At 42.1% G+C, this 25,932-nt stretch overlaps 1 protein-coding gene across 1 annotated transcript; it reads left to right on the top strand.

Moving 5' to 3' along the window:
* Positions 1-91: 91 nt before the first annotated feature.
* On the top strand, positions 92-25,932 carry vstm2a (V-set and transmembrane domain containing 2A). The gene is made up of 5 exons (XM_062480111.1): positions 92-745; positions 1,919-2,088; positions 19,292-19,342; positions 19,473-19,812; positions 22,947-25,932. Exons 1-5 carry the CDS (start codon positions 667-669, stop codon positions 23,021-23,023), a joined length of 717 nt encoding a protein of 238 aa, XP_062336095.1. The 5' UTR covers positions 92-666; the 3' UTR covers positions 23,024-25,932.

The following is a 25,932-nucleotide window of genomic DNA, read 5'->3' as shown; positions in this document are numbered from 1 at the left end:
CGCCTGTCGCGCGCCATTATGTTGATTGAAACCCACCCACCCAGTAGTCCCAATCTCTTCCTCATTGAGAAGGCAGTGGGGGGATTGGCCGACGGTAGCCTGTGCGGCCATTCTTAAGAAAATATAAATAATTGCCTGAAAAAGAGAAGTTCTCCAATGAGTACACCATGCAACTGTTATAGTTAGATGCGGATATTCTCGGTGCTCTGCCAGTAAAACTGTTACTTTCATATAAACCTCAAAGTTGAAGTCAGTTGCAAATACTGCGTGAGAAAACGGGGGGTGCAGAGGAGGATAGGTGTGTAGACTTTCTCAAAGGAACCTCAGTCAGGCTAGGTTCTCACTCTGAGCACAGTGAACGCAATAGGGAGCTGCTCTCGTTGACGTTTCATCAACGGCTACGTACGGAGAATGGGAAAGGAAGCCTATTATATGACATACTTCACAACACCTTGAGCAGACAGCGCAGTCGCCAATCTCTCCGCAAAGCCTGTGGCATCGCACAAGAAAATAACTTCTGGAACCAAAGCTACTAGTTTCAAGCATGTTACACATTCGCCATTCTGCATCCATGCAATTCCGCCTGGCAACAGTTTAGCCAAATGTGCTGAGCAGTTTTGGAAGAACGTTTTCCCTTCGGCTGGTGTGAACATTTTCTCATTTGGAATGATGTGGATCAATCACGACTCTGTTGGATTTGTTTTCTTATCTAGTTTATGCATCCAATTCGGATTCGCATTTGAAGGTAAGATACGTCCGTTCATATAACCTCTGAAAGAGGCTGTCTTCTAAGAACTGCATGGAGAAACAGTGAAAAGTGGGAAGATAATGAGTCAAATTAAATCTTTGATTTTAGCTGGGTAAAAGCTGAGACGCCTCGTTGAAACTGTTCTAGAAAACGTAACACTTAAAAGCCGTGAATCTCCTATGTAATGAGGAAAACGCAACTGTTGACTGTTTTAAATAAAGCAGTTTTAGTCGTAATAAATCCTAAACGCAGGTTTGTATGATTTGTACAAGTTGACATAAAGGTATATGAATTACTCAAAGCAGGGAGTGCGCGACAAGCATTTAAAGTGAGGCATACGCAGACAGTGGCCGCAAGAGTAGCTCGACAGACTGTTTTTTTAGGACCATGGACAGCTACCCACTTGATGTTGATGCGGCTGGAGACTTTCACGTGTCTTGCATGGCGACCTTCTATACAATCCATCCCAAATAATTCCCATAGACTTTTCCATATGTGCCTAAATGATACTCACCTGTATGTACTAATAAGTATGCTGTAGCACAGTTTACTAGAATTAGGATACTTTATTTGTATAGCTCTGACGCAGACCACAGGGGCTTGCCAATTCTCGATAGCCTACTGTCATGATCATTAAACACGACCATCCTTTAACCATTTTAAAAGTTCTAAACCTCCTATTGACTTTCATAAAATCACTGGAATTATACGAAAGCCAATTGGGCATACAGCTTTGTCTAAACAAGTATTCGCAATAGCTTTAAGAAACAAATCTCCCATAGTTTTTCGTTTACGAATTAGACCTACGTTAATTAAATTTAGGCTATGTAGATGATCAACGTATTTTGCAGATTTAGGACAGCCAGTACCCCATTCAATCAGTAGTTTTCAAACATCAAGATGTGATTCCAATCGGTATAACAGTTTCAGACACAAGGGGAGCCTCGCTATGTAGTGGCGTCATGGTGTTAACTAAAACATTCACACCTTAAGATCGTGAATCGTTGGTACAATTTTCTACGCTTTTTTTCCATAGTGTAAAAAGTCCTACTGATATTTATATAGTAACACATTGTGTCACATTGAGTGCTGTAGTGGAACAAACGCAACTATATTTATATATTATTATTATTTTGTGTTTTTATTGTCTAAACATCTTCTGTCTTTCAGGGAGGTTTACTGATCTTCCTTCAAATTTAACGGCAAAAGAGGGCCAGAACATTGAAATGGCATGCGCGTTCCAGAGTGGAACCGCGTCCGTATACTTGGAGATTCAGTGGTGGTTCATCAAGGCGCCAGAAGAAGCAAGCAATAGCGAAGAGGAGGAGGCGGACGAGGAGGTACAGAGTTTTATTACATGCGTCAATTAAAATGGATGGACCGTAACAGTTACAGTTACAGGCCCGCACTGTAACTTCTTAGGTGACAATGAAACGAAGACTGCTGTGTTGTGTGGTTGCCCTTTCACTTACATTGGGTGCTATGGGGTGCAAAGCATGCGCACTGTTACACACCAAGGACTGCACTATTATGATTTCATGGACCTAGCTTTCAGTATTTTATATGCAACTGTCATAAAAACCCCAATTGATGTATCTATTGCCAATTAATCACTACAGTATAATAATTGATGCCAGGTGAATCGACATGTCAACATTAGGTAATGAGATGATGTTGGAGAATCCTCTGCTAGTGAGGACTGGGACCACATTTGATTGTTGCTGCGACTGGGTGCCTTTCTGCTCTGTTCGACGAAAAATACTAGGACAAGAGAAGGAGAAGAAAAAGTTTCCGATTGTCATTTGAAAGAGCCACCTGAGAAGTGTAGTCTTGAGAATCTGCCTTGGAACCAGAAGTTTACGGATATGGTTATTTTTGTGTGCTGTGTGTTGGACGCTGTGACCCCACTGCATGTTGCAGGAAGCCTCTATGACACATTCTGCTAAATTGCCTCATTATAACCATATAGTGGTATGCAGCAACAGAGCATACTGTCGGTTCTCGCCTATGACAGCTTCTCTGCATGAGCGTTGATCTGATACTTTGGGGTGGATGTCTGGGTGGTTGTGTTCGATTCTTGTTTACTGCATGGAAACGTCTTGTGTAGAGCTGAATGCATTTTAGGGCCGAGTTTGTTTGTTTGTTTGTCAGTTTGTCAGCACAGACATCAAACGGAAGAATGTTTCCTTTGATAAATATTTTCCTACCAACACAATGCTTGTTTTGAGAGAAAGAACCGAACCTTTACGTGCGTGCACTCACATTTGTGCACGTAGACCCAAACAACACACACACACACACACACTGACACACCTCCCCTCTGTTCTTTGGATATCCACATGGCTTTAAAACTGCTATTACTGCTCTATTGTTGTCAGCCATCATGTCAGCCTCGCCAAAGCTTTGATCCATTTGATCCACGGCTGGCACACGAGTGCTGAAGGAGCTATTGACGCAGGCCTGGTAGCTTCCTCCGTCTCACTCTCTTTCATGGCAGCTGTTTGAAATGACAAGTGTGTTTGTCCTGGCTGTGCATGGAGGATCAGATGGAAACAGACCTGGAAATATGGGTTATTGTTATGGATTGTTACATTAGGATTTAGCAAAGGGAAGTGGGGGCTGCCGTAGGTGGGAGGAGCGTCTGGGTTGTGGTGACATCCACTGCTATTTAGATAACATCTAAGGGCACACCCGCTGGACAAAGGGGAAATTACTATTTGTCTTCAGGCTGTGAGGTATTTCGCTGTTTCCCTCTCTCTCTCTCTTTCTATCTCTCCCTTTCTATCTCTCTCTCTATGTCTCTCTCTCTCTCCTTCTCTCTCTCTGCCTGTCAGTCTCTGTCTCTCTTTTCTCACATGGAGGTTGTCACATCTGCTCCAGTAGTAAAATGGTGGTCTGGCTCCATCATTCTGAAGAGGGGATTCAGTTCTGCTCAAGGTCGGATCTTTCTCTATCCACTTAATCCAAACCGGTGCTGTTTGCCATCAAATCAATTTACAGAGTAAATCTTCCCAATCCCATTGGCTGGGTAATTCTATTTGGCGTGGGATTATAGGCAGATATAAGTAAAAGAGAGCAAGTCAGATGGAGAGGTGTCTCTCAAGGTAACAGAATCCTTTTCAGCTTGTTCAGATAAAGCCCGCATTTGCCATTGTTTCGGTGGCAGACCACTTAGAGGCCCTGAGACTTGTGTCTAGATTATCCCTCTACATCCTAACTTTCCTACCATTGGGAGGAGTGAACATAATGTGATTCTGAGTCAGAGTATATGCACGGATGTTCCTTACACCTCTCCCTCAATACGTTTCAAGGGGGATACCTTGCTCTACAGCAGTGGGCAAAAGTATTGGGAGCGACATACATTTTGAGTTTGCAAAGCTTGCTGGGCCTTGGCATAAAATGACTGCTAACATAATTTCAGTAAGTCATATCATCAGAACAGGGGAAAGTGTGAACTAGTTCTAGCCAGGTGAAATCACTCTATCATTCTGATTGGATTTTAAGAGCAGATTGACTGCTGTAAAAGAGGGGACTATTTGCATATATTAAAATGTTTCACCCAAAAAAATCTTATTGCGATTCCAGTATTCTATAGAAAACATGTGAGAACATTTTCCTCAAATACTGAACCAGCAAACTTTGCAAAACACAACTTTTGTCATTGCCAAAACTTATGGCCACGACTGTACTCTTAAAGCTGCTGTGTTACTGCCAATGGTTGCATCTCACTAGATTGGTGAGCTTCTCTTCAATTCTTGTGTTTGTGTGCAGTGTGGTGAGCCTCTACAATATAAACTTTGAATCAACGTGTCTTGTCAAGACACCCCAGACAGGACCATTTGTAAATGTTGTGTCTGTTGTATACGATCCTCTCCAAGATCTGTCGGACTGCCAGTATCAAGCTGAGGAAGCTCTCTGGAAAACCAAACGCCGTCCCACGAATCTCCCTTCACAGCGGTTCATCACCTTAAAATTCATACCTGCCGCCCCAGACGCTTCCTAACAAGCGAGGGTCTTTATTTCCTGAAGTGGGTGTTTCAATGGAAAGCATAAAATCCATGGCTACACCGCTCTCTCCTGACCTTCCTATCTCAGTTCCTCGTCCCTCACTCCATCCCCGGGAGCCTCGTTCTCAGTCTGGCCCAGATAATGGCATTCAGAGTCAATACAATGCACAGCCCTGATAACCGCGCCTCATCGACCTGGCTCTCATTACCACAAACACCAGCGGATGGAATGGATGTAATGGTCTGGTAGATCACGTGACGGAGAGGCAGGCAGGTGGAAGGTAGACAGCCTGGCCTACCTCAGGGGTCTATTGGTGCTTTCCCGGTTTGTCTTCACACTTGCTGCTCTCTTCCTCCTTCCCTTAATGAAACACTCATTATAGCATGCCAATAACAATAGTGATTTCTCATTTGGAATATCCCAGTGATTGGGGAGCCCAAGTGTCTTTAGTTTGAGTCAGTTCAATGAAGGGGAGGGAGGAGGATGGAGGAGGAGGAGGAGAGAGAAAGTGACAGGTGAGAAGGAAAGCTGTTAGAGGTCCACAAAACAGATGGACACACACCTGGGAAATGAGAAGGACTGGCACACACCCATTCCCACACACTCACACACCCGTACCTTTAACGAGGAGACCCCGACTGAGTTTGATCGTTAGTAGACTGTTCAGTCAAGGGTAGCAGGCATCTCAAGCTATTTTTTCGAAATAGCTTTTGATACTGTACACGCAGAAAACTAAGCGTCACAGTTGCAAATGGCCCGCTCCTCTGATTGCCATTATATCCCTATCCTGTCTGGATGGTGTGGTCCCAATAGTCATTTGATATTTAATAGATGTCATGGACCTTGGAATGGCTGTTGATCGAATTTGAAATGAGACCAGCCATCACGGTTGTGTAGTAATTTGGAGTGATCTGAATATAATGCCTGCTGTAATGTTGATGATATTTTGCATTTAGACAGTAAAATGCCCTGCGACAGTTTGGAGAGCCAAATTACTGTGAATGAACTCGAACGCAGCTCCATGAATGAATTAGCTAAATCTGAGTGAGGTAAGAGAGCATTTTGCTCTACATATTCTCATTACTTGAGTCTTGTCCCTGTGTGCTGTTTCACTTACATCTTAGGAAGTCATCGCCTACAGCACTTGAGATAAGGAACCTTTGCTTCCTTTGGAATTAATGAGCCAGCATAAAAAAAAAATCTGCAATTGCACCTTCTAGTCTGCTTTTGGGCTTCAAACAATTTTTTACATTAAATGAAGTAGATACTCACACTTTTAAAGCTAAGACTGTTTTGGGTGATGATTGACCCGAGTAGTAGTCGCTGTGACAGGTTGAGAGTGTGCTGTACTACTCCCAGGGCCGAGGCAGGTCCATGGAGCGGCAGGTGGACCCGGTATCGAGTGGGATCTCAGACTCACAGTGTTATCACGTCAGCAGTCTCATCTGAGAGGTCACACGTCACAGGCCGAAACAAAGAGAGGAGGGGGACCAAAGAAGAGGTGCAACACAGCGGAGCATCGCGAGGGAAGAGAAGATGAGGAAGGGGCCGAAGGAGGAGAAGGAGGATGAACTTCAAAAACCCGAGGCCCAGTGAAGACATGAACAAGCAGGTTCTTCTGTCTGCGCGCGGCCCCGTGGTTTATGTCACATGAGGTTACACATCTGGAGTGAACCGAGAGTTGACACATTTGAAGACGAGGAAAGACACGTGTCTGTCAAACTGGGTTTGTGACTTTTCCTTATTTTTTTTTAGACCAAAACTCAATCAATATGTTCCCACAGAAACAGCAGGATTCACCCAGTCACAGCAGTCATTTGATCTTCATGGTTTGCACTCCAGCTGACAAAGCCGGCCTCTAGAGAGAAGACGAGAGTGACAGAACAGTCACAGCCTCAAATCACACATAAGGGATGTTTGTCCGGTCTTCAACCTGTCTCATCATGTTACATGTTACATTCAGACTCAGATACTGTGGAGTACATCGAACAGGATCCCCTCAAATGTCACGTGCTATATCGGCATTTTCAGAAATCTGTTGTTCATATCAGCCAACATAAATGTTGGTCGATGTGAACAACTGTTTAAGGTTGTTATACAAACCATGTTTTTATTGAACGTGACGTGAAGTCGTGATGACTGTCCACACTTGAGGCGGTGTGTGTCATGATTATCGCTGCACAGTGCTACGGTGGTGATGTGGCTCATGTATATTTGCACCCTTTAAAAATCTGCAGAAGCTTGTCCTAGAGTTCCGAACAGCTCTCAGTGATGACATCATCTCTCCCAGTGTCAGCTCTTTTGAAAGACAAAAAATCTGATGGTTTGAATGAAACAGACATGAGAATAGCAAACGTGACACAGACGGGTAGATAATGCGTGGCCATTTCTAGTGGAGACTATCCTACAGGACTAGAATGAGTCCCATCCCAATGTGTTCAGGTGAAGGAGCTGTGAAAGGTTGGTTGTTATCCAATTCAATTTGTTAGATTAAAATAAAAGCGGGGCTCTCCAAAGAGACTGGGCAAGAGTGGCAAGAAGGAAAGGACTACTATTTAAAGCACTTAAAAAATTCACTCAGGAGAGCACACTGCTACAGATGCCTTTGTTTACGACTGAGGGAAAAATAGAAACAGAGTAAGAGTGAGATGAAGAGTGGAATACAGAGAGGGAGAGAGAGAGAGTAATGGTACATGACGTATTTGGTGTGCCTATATTATTTTTCAGGATACTGGCTTTATTTGTGCTTCACAATGTGCATTTTGTGTCAGTATGTTGTAAGCCTCCATGTGTCATCTGTCTTATGAATGCACACCGTGCGGTTTAGCGAGGAAACAGTGAGAGCTGCATCACTACATTAGTCCCCGAGATAATGCTTCTGTCACAGCAGGCCTGTTAGTGCATAGCACAGCCCCTATGCTGTTCCCCATATGACCTGTTTCAAATACATGGTTCTGTAGCTTCACATAGCCAGACTGACTGCAGAAACAGCCGAGGAAAGAGCCCATGCACATAACACACCGGTACAGGAAATTAAACAACGATGTGGATGATTGGTGGTCCACCATGCTTGATTCCAGATGGGGATTAGAAATGGGGAGCACAGTGCTGAAGGTGTGAAAGTTAGTTACTGTAGACAATCACATTCTCACTCACACACAGACGCACACACATAGCTGCACTGCGACGAGATCAAAATGAATATCCGCAAATTTCTTCGACAGTTTTTATATTCGGAATGGGACAGGAACTTGGTTTTGATTTACTGCAAGGCTGATGTTAAAAATATATCCCGGCCATATATCTAATATATCCATACCACTCTGATAGAGCTGTGTGGGTGCTGAGTGAGAAAATAATGTAGATAATAAATAATAATAATAATAAATCATTGATTGAAAGTACATGAATAAAGAGTCTGTGATGTGTACGCGATGCAAAAAAAAGAAATATGCTTGAGATTGTCGAAAATCTTACAATACTAGTACCGGTCCTTATTTTGAACAGTCCAAACTCTGGTATACTGTAGAACGGTATTAGACTGCTACTGTTGAGCAGCAACACACCAGTCCAATCTCCAAGGAAATGTGGATGTAGTTTGACCTGGACTTGATCTGCAGACCTTCATGTTACCAGGCATGCATTACACTTAGTAAGGTATGAATTATTGTTGATTCCCAAAACTATGTAAGAACATGAAGAAAAAAAAAGCTTTGAATAATGTATTTAAAGTCTAAAGGAGCACTTCTAAGAATCTGATTGAATAACAGTGTCGACAACATGCTGTGCAGTTTATTACAAGCACTCCTCTCATATGCACTTTAGGGAAGTGATGTAGGCACATGACCCAAATTCATACTCCATCTCCTGCAGAGTAATGGATTAGCTAAATTGTATTAACTACATTACCCCAAACTGCATTAGTGAGGAAAAGGGCACCATAGAGTGTTTGTCATGGGCCTATCTTTTGAAGGACAATTGAGGAAGAGTTTTACCAGCTGAAATGGTAGTTGAGTGTGTCTGCAGGGGCCAGGAGTACTATACTTGGTGAGTGGTTCTGTACCGTACTGTGGGTGTCCTCTCTCCTCTATCCACAGTGTGTCTCCTCATCCTTTCATTGTTATCAACGCCAACGGTCTCCTAATATAAGCGGTTTCATTAAGGGCCTGCTCTGGCCCCCCTCACAGTCTGCTGGAGGGTTTCTCACTAAGTGTTGGCCACATGAAAGCGTCTGATTGGATTATAGGTGGAGAATCCTCCTGATGTGTGGGCTGACAATAGGCCCTGCTGCTGGGCCGGAGCTGTCAGGCTTCTGCCTCTCTTTGGGGCACGCTGCTAGCCTTCCACAGCCCTCAGATGAGCTGGATAGGTCTGAGAGGGAGAGAGTAGGGAGGGGGGGGGGCAGAGAGGCACAGAGAGAGCGGATTTGTGTGTTTGTGTTTGAGAGAGAGGGAAAGGGAGGAGGGGGAGAGCAGAGAGAAGAAATGTGAGTATGTCAGGGAGAGTGCTGGGGGAGAGAGAGGGAGACAGGAGAGGGAGAGAAGTTGGAAGAAAAGAAAGGTCCAGCAGAGATGTGTTTAGGAGAGAGAAAGGGGGAAGAGAAAAGGAGAAGGAGAAAGAAAGAGGGATGGAGAGGTAGAGGAACGAAGTAGAAGGAGGAAAAGAAGGAGGAGGAATCGAGATGGGGAGAGAAAGAGGAAATGTGTGTTTGTGCGTGTGTGTGTGTGAGGGAGAGGGAGGGAGAGAGTAGGAGCCAGGGAAAGAGATCTCTCATATCCATGGATAATAGAGCTGTCACACTGTTTTGATTCAGGACATTGATTGTTCCTTTAATTGCTTTGGGCGTCTAGTAGCTAGCTTGTGGTCTGGGGATATTACCCGTAATGTATTTCACTGCAGGTCCGTCATGACACTGATCACACAGTGATATGTACTCATGTGTTGTCATTGACAATAATCCTTTTATCGATTTGGCCTTCCTCTCCATTGTTATGACCCATATCTCTGTTCTGCTCTATCAATTTACCCATTAGATGTTTTGTTATGCCAAACCAAAAACATCCAGCGGCCTGTCCTAAACACAGATCCCACGTCAGAAGAAAAGTAATGAAAGCCATGAAAATGAATGAACCTAGAAATGAAAGAATTTCTGTTGATCTCTGTTGAATTTTGTTGATCTCTAGATACCTTCCGAGGGTCACAAATGACATTCAGCTCCAGGAAAACGCTGTGCTGAGCCTAGAGTCAAAGGTCATATCCACTTTCTATTGCCTCTGTTGTTCCGACGCCCCTCCATCTTCACAAGCTCTTTGTGTCTGCGCTTGGTAGCCAAAGCACTGATGGTTGTTACCATGGCAAAGATAAGAACTAACTGAGATCAGCGTAAGGATTAACAGTTAGTTCCACGATGAGGGATGGTTTTAAAAGTAGGCAAGACACTAGGGAGGTGGGGTTTAAGTCACAATTCATGTGCTGGTTGATTTAACTGAGGTACCGTTCCATGTTTGAAGAACCATATCTGACATGACAGGGGAGTGTCAGAATAGTTCAATTTCTAAGGCTAAACAACAAAATAGAGGGAAAAGTAAAGGTCTACCCCGGGTTTAATTGACATTTTATGGTTGTAGATGATGTAATGCTTGTGTTTTACGAGTTTATGGTGAGTAACGAGGAACTTTGGAACGTCCTTGACTGTGTGAGTTACAGTCAAACCTTGGAATTTGAGTCAGTTTGTCTTTGTTGAGGGAGACACAGGCTTCTTGCCAGATCAGTCATTTTGGGATTGAATCCTCTTCTCAACCATCATCATCTTCTTAGGTGTCTGAAATCATGGGGTCGCTGAAGGCATAAGAGTGAATGTGTACTTCTGGGGCGGGGGTGGCGGCGGGAGGTAGTGTTGGGGGTGTGACAAGGCATCTTATGACTCTTTGCTCTCAGGTGGAAATGGCCAGAAAGCACTTTCCGTGAGTAAAGTAAGTCATTTGGAGGTGTCAGTCACAGACCATAGCTGGTATCTGTTGGAAACAAAGGGTATCAATCACGCCACAACTCCTGCTCGCAGGGTGAGACTCAACCTTTCTCCTCAGTCAGCGTGTCCAAGGTGCCTGATAACACCCCCATCCCTCCACCTGTCCTGCCCTGCCATCATCCCTCCTTTCAGCCTCATCATACTGGTGGAGAGGGGAAGGTTATTACCTTAGGTTGTGGCAGAACACTGTTGACGGAGGGTCGGACTGGATGTTCTCTCCTTTTGGTTGTCCTATGCATGTACTCATGGGCGGCGCTAGGGAGGGGCTAGCAGGTGCTTCAGAACCCCCAAGAAAGACCAAAGCACCCCGATAGCACCCCCAAAAAGAATTTCTGTAAAATTCGATTGGAGAATCGGATGTTAATTGTACGGAGTCTGACACGGAATAGTCCGCTGATGCGTTTGCCGCGGATGCAGAGACGGCAGCTAGCACAACTGCAGTTCCATTCAAATTAGCATCATGAGTGGCCAAGTTTTGCTCATTTATTAATAGTATTTATATATAATATATATATAATTGCGCAGCTCCCCCTGTCAATGATCAAGCACCCCCTCAGCACCTGCATTAAAAATGATCTGGCGCCGCCCCTGCATGTACTCATGATCCTATTTGATACTCCGAAATACATTTCACTTGTGAACTTCTAAACAATTATGGATTGTACATTTCTTTCTTTTTCTCCGGTTACCTTCTCTTTTCCTTCCAACCTTCTGTTCCCTAAAATAGGTCCATTGCATTCAGAATCAAAGCATCCAGTGAAGCAGATCTGTTCAATAATGCAGTGCACACCTTTCTTCCGTCGTGCGAGCCAGAGGAAATCTCGACTTTACTTTCTACACCTAAAGTAAGACCTTCAGACCTAAACTGCTTTGAAGAGTATCATGTATTACCGTATTTGAGGAATCTGTCAAAGAACTGCACCATATGAAAATGAATTATGACTCATTTTCAAGTCACTGAATCATAGAAGGTCATTTCTTTTTGAAAGTTACCTGCGTTCTTTATCAGCATCAAAATGTGTCTTATACCGTAATCAGACTTAGATAATTGGTAAAAACTAGAAAGGCATTTCCTGCTGAAAATGCGTTGGAATGCTGAAAGATGAAATTATTTTTCTTAAATTGCAGAAAATACAGAAATGAGAAAATACCCGCAAGCTGAAATGAATGTTAAAAATGTGTGAGTCACACAAAAGAGGCAGTGTGGAAACGGAACTGCATCATCTAACAACGCTAAGAGCTGAAATACAATGCGGGAGAAGCTGAAAGCTGAACTGTTAAACAGAAGAAGTATAGGCCTAGGCTAGCTAGTCATAAAAAGAATATTATAGTCTTAACAGCTGAAATTATAGTTGGGATAGTAATAGCAGTAGCAGATGTGTGCATTGAGTGCGTTTACTCGGCTTTCTTAGTAGGATTCAATGTGTTAATGGAATGAAACATACAGCAGTAGGGCCGATACAGGAAGACACGGCAACACTTTGTTGCTGAAGGATGATGGTGCAAGTTTTGTCCGTGGAGCATACAACGATTAATAAAAATAATCATGTAGACGCGCTTATTGAGTAATCGCGTAACTAATTACACATGTAAACAGAGTAATCGTATGGCATAAACCGACAATTGGTTTCTCATGGTCAAGTAAACGCACTCAGTGGCGTAGTAGAATAAAACAGTTCCATTAGCAATAGTAGTAAAAGAGATATTAGCAGCACCTGCAGAGTCACCTCTTGTAAATTGTATTAGGTTGAAATACTATCAAACTCTGTCTTGTGACTCCACTAATCAGGTAATACAAAAAAAATCACCTCTGACCATGCTAAAAAAGCTGAAAATTTTGTAGAAAGTTATAGGCTGAAGCTTCAACGCGCCCGAAAGGTATTTTTGAAAGGGGCAGGAGCTGGACAAAGGCATAAAACTACAGAAAAGAGAAGAACAATGCAAAAAGAGAAATAATTCAGAAGAATTTGAAAATGTAGTAGAAAGTCATTTGCTCAGGTTTCAAATTGGTCTGAAATGTATTTTAGAGAGGACATGGAGCTAACTGATTAAAATGCTGCTGCAAAAAAAGTTTAACTATTGTAGGTAGTAAATAAGATCATGCTACATCTAACCAGCGGATCATCTTGCAAGTGTGTCAAAGTGGTATTTTTACAGACTGTATTAACACCGTAGGCGTGAATAATGCATGCATAGTGATTGTCGTCCATCTGTAGCCGAAGCTAAGCTAGAGAGAGGATGCAATGGGAGACTTTCTACAGTAAGCCATATCTACTGCTTCAAATTTTCCTTAACCTCTGTTGTCAATATCGCCAATAAAAAGTAAATACTCTTCAGTTACGAAGCATTTGTTTGTAGCTAGGTAACGAATATTATGTCTGTAAAAACGTAGCTAGCTATGTGACCTGGTTTCGCCGTATGATGACAGTCGTAGTGTCACTAGAATGGCCATAACAAAAGATCATATTTCAAATCTGTCTGCTGTTCTACATTGCCCACACAATTCAACTCTAACATGGCCTGTATCTTGTATCGAAAGTGCTCGAAAATTAGCTTGTCTAATGTATGGTGGACTGAGAACATATTTGTTAGTCAAAGCAGAGCGAGCAGATGTCGTGGGAGAATTCCTACTGTGTTAGATTTACATTTACATTACATTTACATTTAGTCATTTAGCAGACGCTCTTATCCAGAGCGACTTACAGTAAGTACAGGGACATTCCCCCGAGGCAAGTAGGGTGAAGTGCCTTGCCCAAGGACACAACGTCATTTGGCACAGCCGGGAATCGAACTGGCAACCTTCTGATTACTAACCTGCTTCCCTAACCGCTCAGCCATCTGACTCCCTTTTTTTTTTTTTTACAGATTTACAGCTTCAAATTGAAAACAGAGAAGATATTTAGAGTAAAGACAATTTACTTAACATCTGTGTTCAATATCGTCAATTAAAAGTAAAAAATGTCCAGTTACGAAGCGTTTGTTCGTAGGATTAACGCCAGCTGCAGCAAACACATGCCCCAGCCCCGGTTTTTGGCTGTTCGTGACGGTCAGCTATGACAGTCTTGAGCCTCGATTTTTGCAGATTTCTGTGAAACTCGCTAAAATAAAAACGATCTATCTAGATTATGTACACTTTAAACTCAATGTACATACCTTGTTTGGCCAATTTGGTCGATTGTCGACCGTTTTTAGTTATGGAGAGCCATCGCGCTAGCTCGATTATAGAGAGAATAACAGAAATGTAGCTAGAATCCACACCTCACACAAGTTAACCGAGACGCAAAACTGTACGTCCAATCCAAAAAATAAGGATATTTTCCGAGACCCAAGACTCTGCCTAAACCAGAGATATTCTTTGTCTGTGCAGTCAGAAATACGACTCTACCTGCAGTTTCGAAAACGTGTTCCTTTTGCTTTCCTGGTGCGTGTTTGTTTGGTTGCCACGGTGATGGCGCAGCTGTGATGGCTAACGAGCTAGGCAGAGAGAAAAACGAACATTTACCTAGCATCCACACCTCAAACAAGTTGACCTAGACGCAAAACTATACGTCCAATACAAAAAATAAGGATATTTTCCGAGACCCAAGACTCTGCCGAAACCAGAGATGTCCTTTATATTTCTGTGCGGTCAGAAATACGACTCTACCGGCAGTTTCAAAATCTTGTTCTTTTTGCTTTCTCTGACGATTTTGTCACCAGATTTGCATTGGTCTATGGGGCGAGAGTTGGACTTTGTTGTGACAATGCTGGCAAACTAGAAATATTTTTTCAACGACATCCGAAGCTGCCCTCCACTCTAAGCGTTTCAGTCTGCACTCTAGGGTTTCACGTACACACCCATGTAAATCTCAGAAACGTCTTGAAAAAGTCATGAAACATAATCAGTGATATTGAAAAAAGCTGAATAGATATCAAAAAGCTGAATTATATAAAAATAGTTTAGGGTTTTGTCAACATTTTCAAGTTTAAATGGTGGCTCTAGTTGAAAGATTGAGGAAGAAGAAGGATTTGGAAGTTGAAGAAGTTTAAAGAAGTTTGAGAGGATTTGAAAGAAAACTCCATTGGAAACCCATGTTAAAAATATTATGAATATTGATTTATATTAATTCAAGCATAAGAGGTACAAAGCTGAAAAGTCATAGCACCCATGGCCTGAAACTGCTGAATTTTTTGATAGCTGAACGGTTTTAATAGCTGAAGATTTGAAGGCGTTGAAAGGTGTCTTGGAAGAAATAGAAGAAGTTGAATAAAGATTCAAAGAACAATACTTGGAATGCTGAAGCAGCATTCCAACAAATATGTTTTTCCATGTTTCTATTCATTCAAGGAGGAATATGAAAGGGTAGTATTTGCGAGATGGTATTCTGTTATTACATCTGTCATGTGTGTAACTTCTAAAATATGACTGATTTGCCAATTAGTTTTCCTCAAATTGGATAATATCTTACAGTGTTATTAGACCATGCATATTTAAGTAAGAACTGCGTAATTAAAGTAATTATTCAATCAGTGTAAAAAATATCTTTCAAAACTGTCTCACACTCATAAATCACCTACAGTGTGCTATATTGCAACTACATTAATATTTGAATACTAGTAGATCATTTCAGAAAGCTAAGAGGTGGTTGTTCTAAGGATAATCTTGTTTTGGTCCATTGTTACTATCTACAACACTCAATCAGTGTGGTGGAAGGCATTGACCCTTCGACTTTTAATAATCCTCTGTCTTCGAATAGGAATTAAAGAGAAAAGCCACGCTTATTTGGACATCAGTTTAATCAATGTAGATATGACTGTATCCTCCATTATATCTCTCTAGATTCTATGAGAAAGTCATTGGTCTACGTCATTGGTCTACGAAGCAAAAGGCAAAGTCCATTCCTCCGAAAGGTGTAGTTATGAATCATTTCCATCCTGATTTCCTTGAAATGTCACTTCTGTGCTATAACGGTACTTCAGAATTCCGCCTTCTTCAAGGCACCTAAAGCAGCAAAACGGTGCTGATAATAGTGTTCTTGCATTGACATTTCTCACAAAGGCTGTCTGTGTCTGGCTCTTGTAACGTGCCATCTTCCCCTTCCCTTTTCTTCTCCATCCCAGTCAAATTAGACAGCCCACACCCCCACATAAAACTTCCCCATCAGTTAGGATTTTTTCCGATTCTAGCCGGGCAAACATGTATTTCAGTCACATGATCTGGGACCCGTAGTTCTTTCTGAACTCCAAAGTTCCGCAGCAGCTCTTCAAATGAGTCCTCAGAATAGCCGGGTGCATCGGAGCTGTATCAAAGCTGAGGGCGTCAACTTGCGCGAGCACCTGGTGATGTGGTCAGACAGGATACGGTGGCGGAAGGAAGCGTGCTAATAACAGCGCACATCTCGGCTCATGCTCATACAGCGGGTGACTGTGATTGGGACATGCATGGCCGCCGCAGCACACAGCACATGGGTGGTATAAACCACCACTCAGACCGTCATGAGCTATAAATTCATGCTGTTTTTAGACTGGCTTCGTCAAACGTCATATTTTCTCCTGTTCGCCTGAGCTTCTCTGGGAATTGTGCGTAGGTGTATTCTCCTTCCCGCTTATCTATAGGGTTCGTCATTTCAACTCTATCTCCAGGAGATAGCAGCCCATAGAACATGCAATTAACAATGCAAAACCTGCCATCTTCGGATGGACTTTGAGAGGTTCTGTACGGGTGAATTGGGATTAACAATCGAGCATTAACAATAGACCTTGGGTCATAACGTCTCAGGGCGTGCTCTCAACAGTCAGTGGGGTTTGTAATTAGAGGCACTTAAGAGGACGCTCAATGGTTTATGTTGTTTAACTGAACACCCACTCCCTCGTGGGGGCTTCACTGTTAACATCATCGTGGTACAGAGGCCTGTGTAGGATGAGTTGAAGCACAGGCTACCTGATGCATATCCAGTCGCACTTCGGTACATTGGTCGGCTTAGAACTGGCCCACAAGGTCTGTAGTTCTAAACAGATGCTGGGAAGACAGACGACATTCACTGATATAGAAAACACAGTGGACTGTATTGATTTGGAATTTTAGCTCACAGAGCTAATTCCAATTCCTCAAACCTAATTTACCTCAAATACAATAGAATGGATTTTTAGTGGGGAAGGGAACCATACTTTTTCGAGGAGGAAGGCAGGCCTGATTCACAACAGATTGCCAGGATCAGTACCTAATTGATAACAAGTTCAATAATCTTCTTCAAAATGAGGATTCTTATTGCCTCCGATGCGATAATAAGATAGATAACTTTAAAATTGCAGAGACTTATGAGTGTAGTGTCTTTACAAATTGGACCCTCCATAATGAAACATACAAGATAGTCCTCACTCGGTGGCATGGCTTATTGTTAAATGAATGACACCATTCTTTCCTTGTGGCATTCATTTAGACAATGGGACCTGGAAGGCTCTATTGCATTATGATAGAATGATGAAACGAAGAAGCCAATTTGGAGGTTTGCATGAGGGTGCCATGGTGGAAAGGTTTCGCAATAAAGAGACTGAAAAAGACTGAAAATTTCGGAGGGTTTTGGCTCGGAAGGCAATGAAATATAAATGGGAAAATAATGTTGTTCCTTTGTGTCATTGGAAGAAAACTTTTGCGTCACTGTCAGAATGTCAAACACAACACTAAAAACAATTCATCTTATCGTGGAACACCAGGACAGTCTTTGTCATCACATAAAGACAAAAGACTGTAATTATCTGTGAAAAGGTCTTTAAAGCAGCTACATATTTGTACATATTTCTGTATGTCATCAAAACTTACACCTTTCTGTGAGTAAGCTGTGCCACCATGTTCTACACAAGCGTTTATATTTTACCCATCATGCAATGAACAAAACGCTCAGAAATGTATATTGCAATGTATGGATCATGTACCGAGTGCATTATGTCACAATTAAGTTAATTGCATTTGTACACGAGCGGATGAATAATGGAATAATAAAACGGACAATGTTTTTTATAGTTAGCTAAGTGATTGTAAATTTTCTGTAGCCAATTGGGATAAAGCACCTCATAAAGCTGTTTTTTCAGAAGGAGTGGACAGAGTAGAGTGGGGAGAACCTTCCCTGTGGCCTCCTTCTGCATCCTCTTCTTGTTTTACGGGATTATACAACGCTCTTAAGAGTAACCCATCACCTGTCATCAGTACATCAATATACATTTTGATAAGGTTTAGCTCATACTTCAGGCATTTTCCATTAACCTGGTTGATTTTATAGACTCCCTGTGAAGCATATATAACTCGTTTGTGAGGTTTAGAGATTAGGAAGATTGATGTCTCAACACAAATCATTGCCAGGACTGGAACGATTAATTCCCCCTGGCTGTTCAGAGCATTGTCTAGGTGCTACAAAAGAGTTGAAAAGCTAAGATGAAAGTCTTTTGCATTGATTAAGACGGAGAATGTCAAACTGCAAATTCTGTCCATTAATCACATTTTGCCCAGTCTTATCCTGGAAACTTGGGAATCCCAGGGGGAAATAACTTGCTTGAAGGGGAAAAAATCACGAGTTCACTTGTTCTTAAGTAGCTTCTGCACCTTTCATGCCCTTTGTCCTGCACCTCCCATTGAGCCGACAGCTTTCATCTTGACTGTGGGTGTTCCCCTCCCAGGCTGGGAGAGGCTGAGAAAAGCTCCTCAAGCCAGCCTCTCAGCCGTCTCCTCCAGTCAGCAGAGTTTTTTCCAGGCATACGTCCAACTGGCATCCCGCACAGAATAAATAAATGATATGCTCCAAAATCAATGCCCGGTCTGAGATGAATGTTTGTACGAAGAGCAAGAATGGGGGCATGTTTGAACCGTCAGCGGTGACGTTCCTAATGGTTCCATGTACAGTATGTTTACATACTTTGGGGCTTGCTCACTTTAAATGATTCTTTCAAGGATAAACGGCTGAAGATGTGTATTATCAATTGTGTTCATGTCCAATATCCTGTGTTTTGTCTGCTTCTTGTTTGTTTATTGTCATGAGAGTTTACACATTGTTGGTTTTGTCCAATTTTAACCAAAAATATGTCACTTTCATCTGGCATGTTGTTTTTTCAAGAACTAATCTGATGTAATCTGTCGTCAAAACTAATCTGATGACAAAGCATTTTTTGGAACCCCACAAGTGACAAGGGTGACATTCTTTTTTCTGGGTTGACTGGGTTGAACAGCAGGACTGTAGATGTGCTGCTTCTGTCTCTTGAAGAAACTCTTTATCGATTTAGTCATCAAACATTTATAGTCATCGAACGATCTCTGATGCTGCATTTACACCCTGAGAGTGCTTTAGACTACTCTGTATTTGACATGCTGTCTGCCTATTTCGGTTTCAGTGACTGCAAATGCTAGACCTGCAAATAGATAGAAATGCACTCTTGGAAACATTATAAATAGCATCATCTTAAAATAAATTGCAGTATAATGGATTGGAGTCACAGGGGTTCTTACGGTTGACTTTGGATTTTTGACTCTTTTTCCCTAGATGGAAATTATACCAGAGCCAGATCCAGATGACGAGGGGACCAAAATAAGTGTAAGACGCCCCATTTTTTACTGTTACATTCATTCAATTCATTTCTCACTCATCAAATGCATCAAATTGAATCCAACAAATGGACTTAAGTAGCTACATTCAAACCCCTCCCACCCCCTTCCACTCTCAGACTGTGAAGGTCCAGGGCAACGACATCTCCCACAAGCTGCAGATCTCCCGGGTGGGCAAGAGCGACGAGGGTCTGTACGAGTGCCGCGTGACCAACGCCAACTACGGAGAGCTGCTGGAGTACAAGGCCCAAGCCTACCTGAAGGTCAACGCCACGGCCCACCCTCGCAGGCCGCCACCCAAGAAGACGTCTCCGCTGCACCTGACGGCCGACAAGAAGCCTCGCAAGCCCAGCGGGGCGTCGGGGGGACAGGACGGAATGAGCTCTGACCAGAGGCTGGGCTCCACATCCAGCTCCCATACCGCATCCTCCAAGACGGTCAAACACAACACAGGATCAGGTGAGACGCACCCACTCCATCTCATGCTGGGTTTTCTAGGATGGGTTTGATTGGATGGTAATCTCGCTTTGTGGCCACAGGGCTTCCAGTAGGAATATGAGGTCTAAATGTGAAACATAAATCGAACCGTCAACCAGTCTGTGGTTCTTTTTCGATCTACATATCTGGCTAGCTACCGCAGTTCAAATGGAATATTATTCATCCCTGAAGCGGCTGTATTTAAAAGCACCTGGAAGGAACACGGTGAGAGAACTGAACAACGGAGGAGAAGAAGGAGAAGGAAAGTAATAATCCCCCAGACTGTAGAGGGAGAGAGAGATTATGAGGTGCTCAAATGATGCTGACAACTGTGTTGTGCTGAATTCTCTGTGTAGGGTGTGTGACACTGATAAATTAATCTCTACATACACCTGCTTGTTCCTTGCATTGCTGCAACTGAAAAAGGCAAAGTGTGATTGGAGGAGGAGGGGTGGGTGTGTTTGCAGTTACACCACGGTGTGAAGCTGATGAACAACAAGAGAAAAACGTTTGCTTGAAATTAAACCCGCGGAGGGCACGGATATCTTCCCCCCCGCACACTGCAGCTGCATCTATAAACAACAACATCGGCATGACCGAGTGTGGTAGGACTGCAGGCTGGTGGGACTGCATTATCCCTCTGCCTTGTGCTTCTGTGAGTTCGACTGGCCTTATTTGTCAGCTGCAGTTACATCACAGAGTTGCCTACATTGTTTCTGGCAGTGTTGTTTTCTCAAAGCACCAAGGTGACTGGTACGGAATACACAGACCGTATCCCTGGAGCACAATGGTGCAAAAGGCCCAACCGACTTTGTTTAAAAACAACATGGCAAATGGCCAAGTCTTAGTGGGGCTATGCAAACCATTTCTACCCTTGCTGAAAGAATTGCTAAACTTCTAGGATTTAAAAAAATAAAAACCATCACCAACGCATGGTTTTAATTTTTTGATCTGTATGCTGGCAGGCGTGGTTCAATGATGAGGGGCAGAGAACGTTATGAGACGGGCGTGAATGCCACCCAAGCGAGGGGTACCATCTAATATTCTTCCTCTCCCACAGGGCATCTGCTAGACATGTCACTCTGTGTTGTCACCGTTTTCCGAGGCCCACAGCTACTGTACAGTGGCTAGCTGTTCAGTGCCTGTAGCAGATAAACGTAGAAAGACGTACATAGAGAAAGAGAGAGAGCTCAGGAGAGGTAGAGTGTGGTCCTCATGAATGAAGAGGCAGAAGGCAGATGGGATTGGCGTGTTGAACCTACTCCTCAGGATGCCTCCACTGCCCTACTGAATTAGTAAACTGCTTTTTCGCTCGGATGCACTTTATCATCAATGCATAACTTCACATTTTTTCATAACTATTGATTGTATCACTGAACATTATTGGTTCATTTCAAAAACATGGAATACAGACATGGATTTACTTGATGTCAATACTTCGCCAATAGTGATAACAATCTGAAAGCTTGAGGCTGTACTGCATAATATGAACGTAAGATCTGATAATGGGGAAATCTGAAGCCTTTGAAGCCGAGCAAAGAGCAGCAGAGAATTCTTCATTGGTAGTGCATCCCATGGCTTCTAGCCTGAACTCCTCTCCTCTCTTCTCCTTTCCTCTCTCTTGTCCTTTCATCCTTTCTTCTCTTCTCACCCTCCCCACTCCTACACTCTTCTCTTCTCCTCTCTTCTCCTCTCTTCTCTTCTCCTCTCCTCTCTTCTTCATTCCTCTCCTCCCCATCCCCTAACTGGCTGGCAGGCTGGAGGCTGATTAATTATTCTCTATGCGGAGGATGTTTTGGCCTAGCGTGATTGCTGCTCCTCTGTGGTGCTCCTGTTCGCTAGATCACCGAGGGCCAAATGAGATCTGGCAAGGAGGAACAGAGGGTCAAAGCCCTCTGTCTCTCTCTCTGTCTCTCTCTCTCTCTCTGTCTCTCTCCTTCCTTCTTCTGCTCCTACCCTATCCCTCCACTACTACCATCACCGATATTGAGCTTGGCCAAAAGGAAGTGTCCCTAGACAATTCTCCGCTCAGAACATTGCTGTGCTTGGTTTGACTGAAAAAAATCCACTAAATGTCACGGTGATTTAGTGAATATTTCATTTTCTATTTCCTCAATGTTCCCTTGTTTGGCAGGATTACATCCCACTTCTTCTCTTTTATCTGTTTCTTTCCCCTTCCTCCCTGCTATACCTCTTCTTTCTCTCTGCTGTCTATGCAGGTGCACAGTAGAAAAAATAGGCTAATTATTTTGATGTTTTCTGAGCCTTGTTCATCTTTTTAGTCCATTTGTGCAATCAAGGACAATTGAAGGAAGAAAAACTGGGAAAAATACCTCACCACATATATTTTTATTTGCCGTAGAGTGCTTGGGACAATGCATACATATACTAAGAAGTTCTTAGTATTGGTGACTTGGGGAAATGTTCTTTGAATTGATATGAATCAGACACATGCTACTTCAAGGTCTTTAAAAGTATAACAGCATTCATATGCTCACCATGCAGTCAGAAGAGCCTGCAGTGTAGACGTCACCGCGGCAAGTTTGCGTGATACTAGCTGTCCATGGAAATCTTTGTCATGGCTTCAAAGGTGATTTTTACTTCCTGGACTTCAGGATACATTTATGTTGTTTCCTTCACTTTCTGAAGGTGTTTAGTGAAAAGAACATTTACTTGAACATATAATGTCTACACTGTACAGTATATCTAGAAGCAACCCCAAGAGAAATGGTCAATGTTCAATCCCAATGCTACACAAATAATTAATAAATAAAAGTAGATCACTTTCACTGTTGTTCCAACTCATCTTTGGTGTGGTGTCAAATCTAAAGGACCTGTGTTGGTCAATATATAATCTTTTTAGGATGGGTATTTAAAAGTACTGTAGATATCACTGGGACAACATCACTATACAGTAGATGGGTATCCTGAGTAAATTCCTGCTCGTTTGATTTGTACTTTTTTGTCGTCAAAAAAAGTCTTGCAGATCCACCATATTGGTTATCTTGAAGCACAGACTGGTAGGGGAGATGGTTCCTTCTGTGTTGTGTGTGTTTTCACGAGTGAATAAAGGAGATTAGGAGTGTTCAACTGACTGTGCATCTTTTTCTTCACAGGTACGAGAATAGCAATCGGTTATGGACTGGCTGTCCTGCTTCTGGCTCCTGTCTTAGTGTGGGACGCATTATTATAGTTTCAAGAACAAACTCTCCAATATCGCTCCCCGTCTTGAAGCTAAACCAGAAAAATGGTCGGTTAATTTCACCAAACAGACCGAACCACTGCTCTGCACCCACTGCATCCTTATGATTCAATGTCCTCAACAGCCATCTGAACCCAAAGCATCCAGTGGGATTATAATTGTAGGGACATCGCCTCCTCCAACGATCCAATCAGACGACAGCAAACGGACAGTCTCTTCTCATTGGATATCGTCACAGATAAGACTTTATTCTTGGTTTCCTGCAGTTCATCTTATACTGTATGTTATTGCTCAAAGTGAGAAAAAAAGATTAATCTATATTTGTGTAATATAAAAATATATGAGTATATATAATTGTTTAATTCGAACCAACATGAACTATATGTAAAGCTTACACTCACTCCTTGTTGGTTATGAAACTTCATTGTGCAAAGGTACTGTGTTTCTCCCAGATCTGAGAGTTGATAGTACATTAAGTATCACAATTGCATTGCTCATAAAGTGCAATTCAAAAGAGCATTTTATACACCTTCTGCAACCTGCAAGTACAGTTTTGAAACTCGTTATTGCGGTTCAGTTCTCTCCTTATTTCCACACACAGTATTTTAATTGTAATGTTTTTTAGTTTGGCATATGAAAATGCCAAAACAGTGTCAATGTTATTACTCACCAACATTTAGAATGCCATTAGGTAACCATGGCAGAAAACCATTACCGTAAATTGAACTTCACTTGAATTGTACAGAGAACTGTTTAGAAATGACATGCCTTGGTTACAGCTTCATTCAGCCAACGTGTTTCATTTATGAACTAATATTGCTTGTTGGTGTTAATTTCATACGAAAAGTCTTACATTTGGAAAAATAGCAATTTAATGGCACAGCAAAGCCCCAGTTATACCCAGTTATTCATTTCCTTATCTTCTTGAGAAGGATACAGTCTTGAAATTACACTTGTTTTTATCAGTATGGAGCATCTTTTGACTCAACGCTTTGACAATCTGACCTTTTGTTTCAAAACAAACACTGGCCCAAAAAATGGATCCTACTGTTAAACATTGCATTTAGAGTAGCAGCTTTTTAATGATCCATTAAACTTTTCCGAAGGCATTCCTCTATAAGTAATTCATATTGCCCATAAATAATTGAAGTATTATGATCCAGTGTTAGTGCCCCAGAATTGTGGGGAACCACACCACAGTACCCCAGAATTGCTCTTGAACCACAACAGTCCTGCGGCCCTGAGACAGAACATGTTTGGGCTTACAATGCCTGTAGACCATCTTTCAGTCTCGACTTAGCTGCATACGATCAAAAGATCAGGCCACCTATTACGGTAGCTTCCAATGCAGTTATTTGGCACACATAGACTTAACAATTGATAGATGGTTGGATAAGTAAAACATGATCAGATGCAACCTCGTCACTCTTGCCACATATGATACAGACATTGACACAGTATTTCCTATCCTGTCATACGAGTGGAATGAGACACTGCCCATATCCAAAACTGCCATTGTAAAAATGTATCATGTATCATGCAACCAAAGACAATGGCTACACAGAACAGTGTTGAAAGTTGAAGACATTGCTTTACTTATTTCCTAAATTGCTGTCATTTGACAATTTGTTCCCAATATTTTTATGCTCGTATTAAATGGCAGACATGTATAGGTACTGTAGATTCACAATTCATCTTGTATCTGAGATATGTTTCACAATGTACTGTGACAGCATACACAAATATACAAAGCTCAACAATTTGGAACTGCTTGTTACACACATACTTCTCAAAGACACAAAAAAAGGCACAAAAATGATGTCCAAAGTTTTGCGTACAAAGCAAAACAACTGTGCACTGTGCTGCAAAACTAGGATTTGTGAAGAGAACTTAACCTGTTGATTCAGCAATTGGGTCCACAGCTGACAAAGCATGTATGGCCAGGAAATAACTCTGGACATATCCTGATCAGCAAGTCCTGTCGGGGGAACATGATGTGTGGCAATATGGTACGTCTAAACCCCACTGTTCAAGTAGTACTGGACAGCTAATATAGAATCACAGTAGTGTACAGCTACACAGTATGACCTAAAGGCAATCCTTTTAGAGAAGGAAAAAACTGAATGTTGAATTCTGAGGATAAAAAAATGATGATTATAAAATACTGTTGAGAGCTACAGGAAGTACTTTGTAAATGGTAATTGGTTTGTGTGCACATTAAAATGAATGCCTTGAGTTAGCCCATCCCTGTATAAAAGGAACAATCTGTAAAACTTGTAAATGAAATAATCAGCATGTAATCTTTTTTATTCCAAATGTTTAAGACAGAGACCGTGATGTTCTGTATTTGTAAAAATGTTGTCATGTATTCATGTCCAAGTGCTAACAACGCAAATGAGGTCAACATTTTCTTTAAAACCAACTGGAATTTAGACACAAAAGTCACTGATGGAGTACCTCATCCACAAATAGGAACTCAATTGTTGCTGAGCAATCAAACACCAATTAAAAGGGTCAGTCAGCAGATTAGGGGTTTGAGTGACTGATCATTGATAACAAGGCAGTCTCAGCTGTTGGGGAATTTAAACAATACACTTTAAACATTTTAACAGCACTCCAACATGTTGAAATATTGTTTTTGAAATTATATCACAGATGTTTCTGTTCTGATTTGTATGCATCAAATCCATTATTCAAGCTCCAGATAGATGTGTTTTGTTTATTTAATTTAATTACAATGCAGTACTGTTTGTTGAAGCTGTTGAATTTTGATGAATTGTATTTTTATTTCATTTGGCGCCATGTGAGGCTTCTGTACTGAGACATTGCAGCAGTTTGTATTATAGTGATGCTATCAGAATAATATTTAAATAAATCATTTTCACAGACAGGATTCAAAA

This window comes from Osmerus eperlanus, chromosome 15 (genome assembly GCF_963692335.1).
Source record: "Osmerus eperlanus chromosome 15, fOsmEpe2.1, whole genome shotgun sequence".
NCBI classification, from domain to species: domain Eukaryota; kingdom Metazoa; phylum Chordata; class Actinopteri; order Osmeriformes; family Osmeridae; genus Osmerus; species Osmerus eperlanus.
This window is presented reverse-complemented; position numbering and strand designations above follow the sequence as displayed.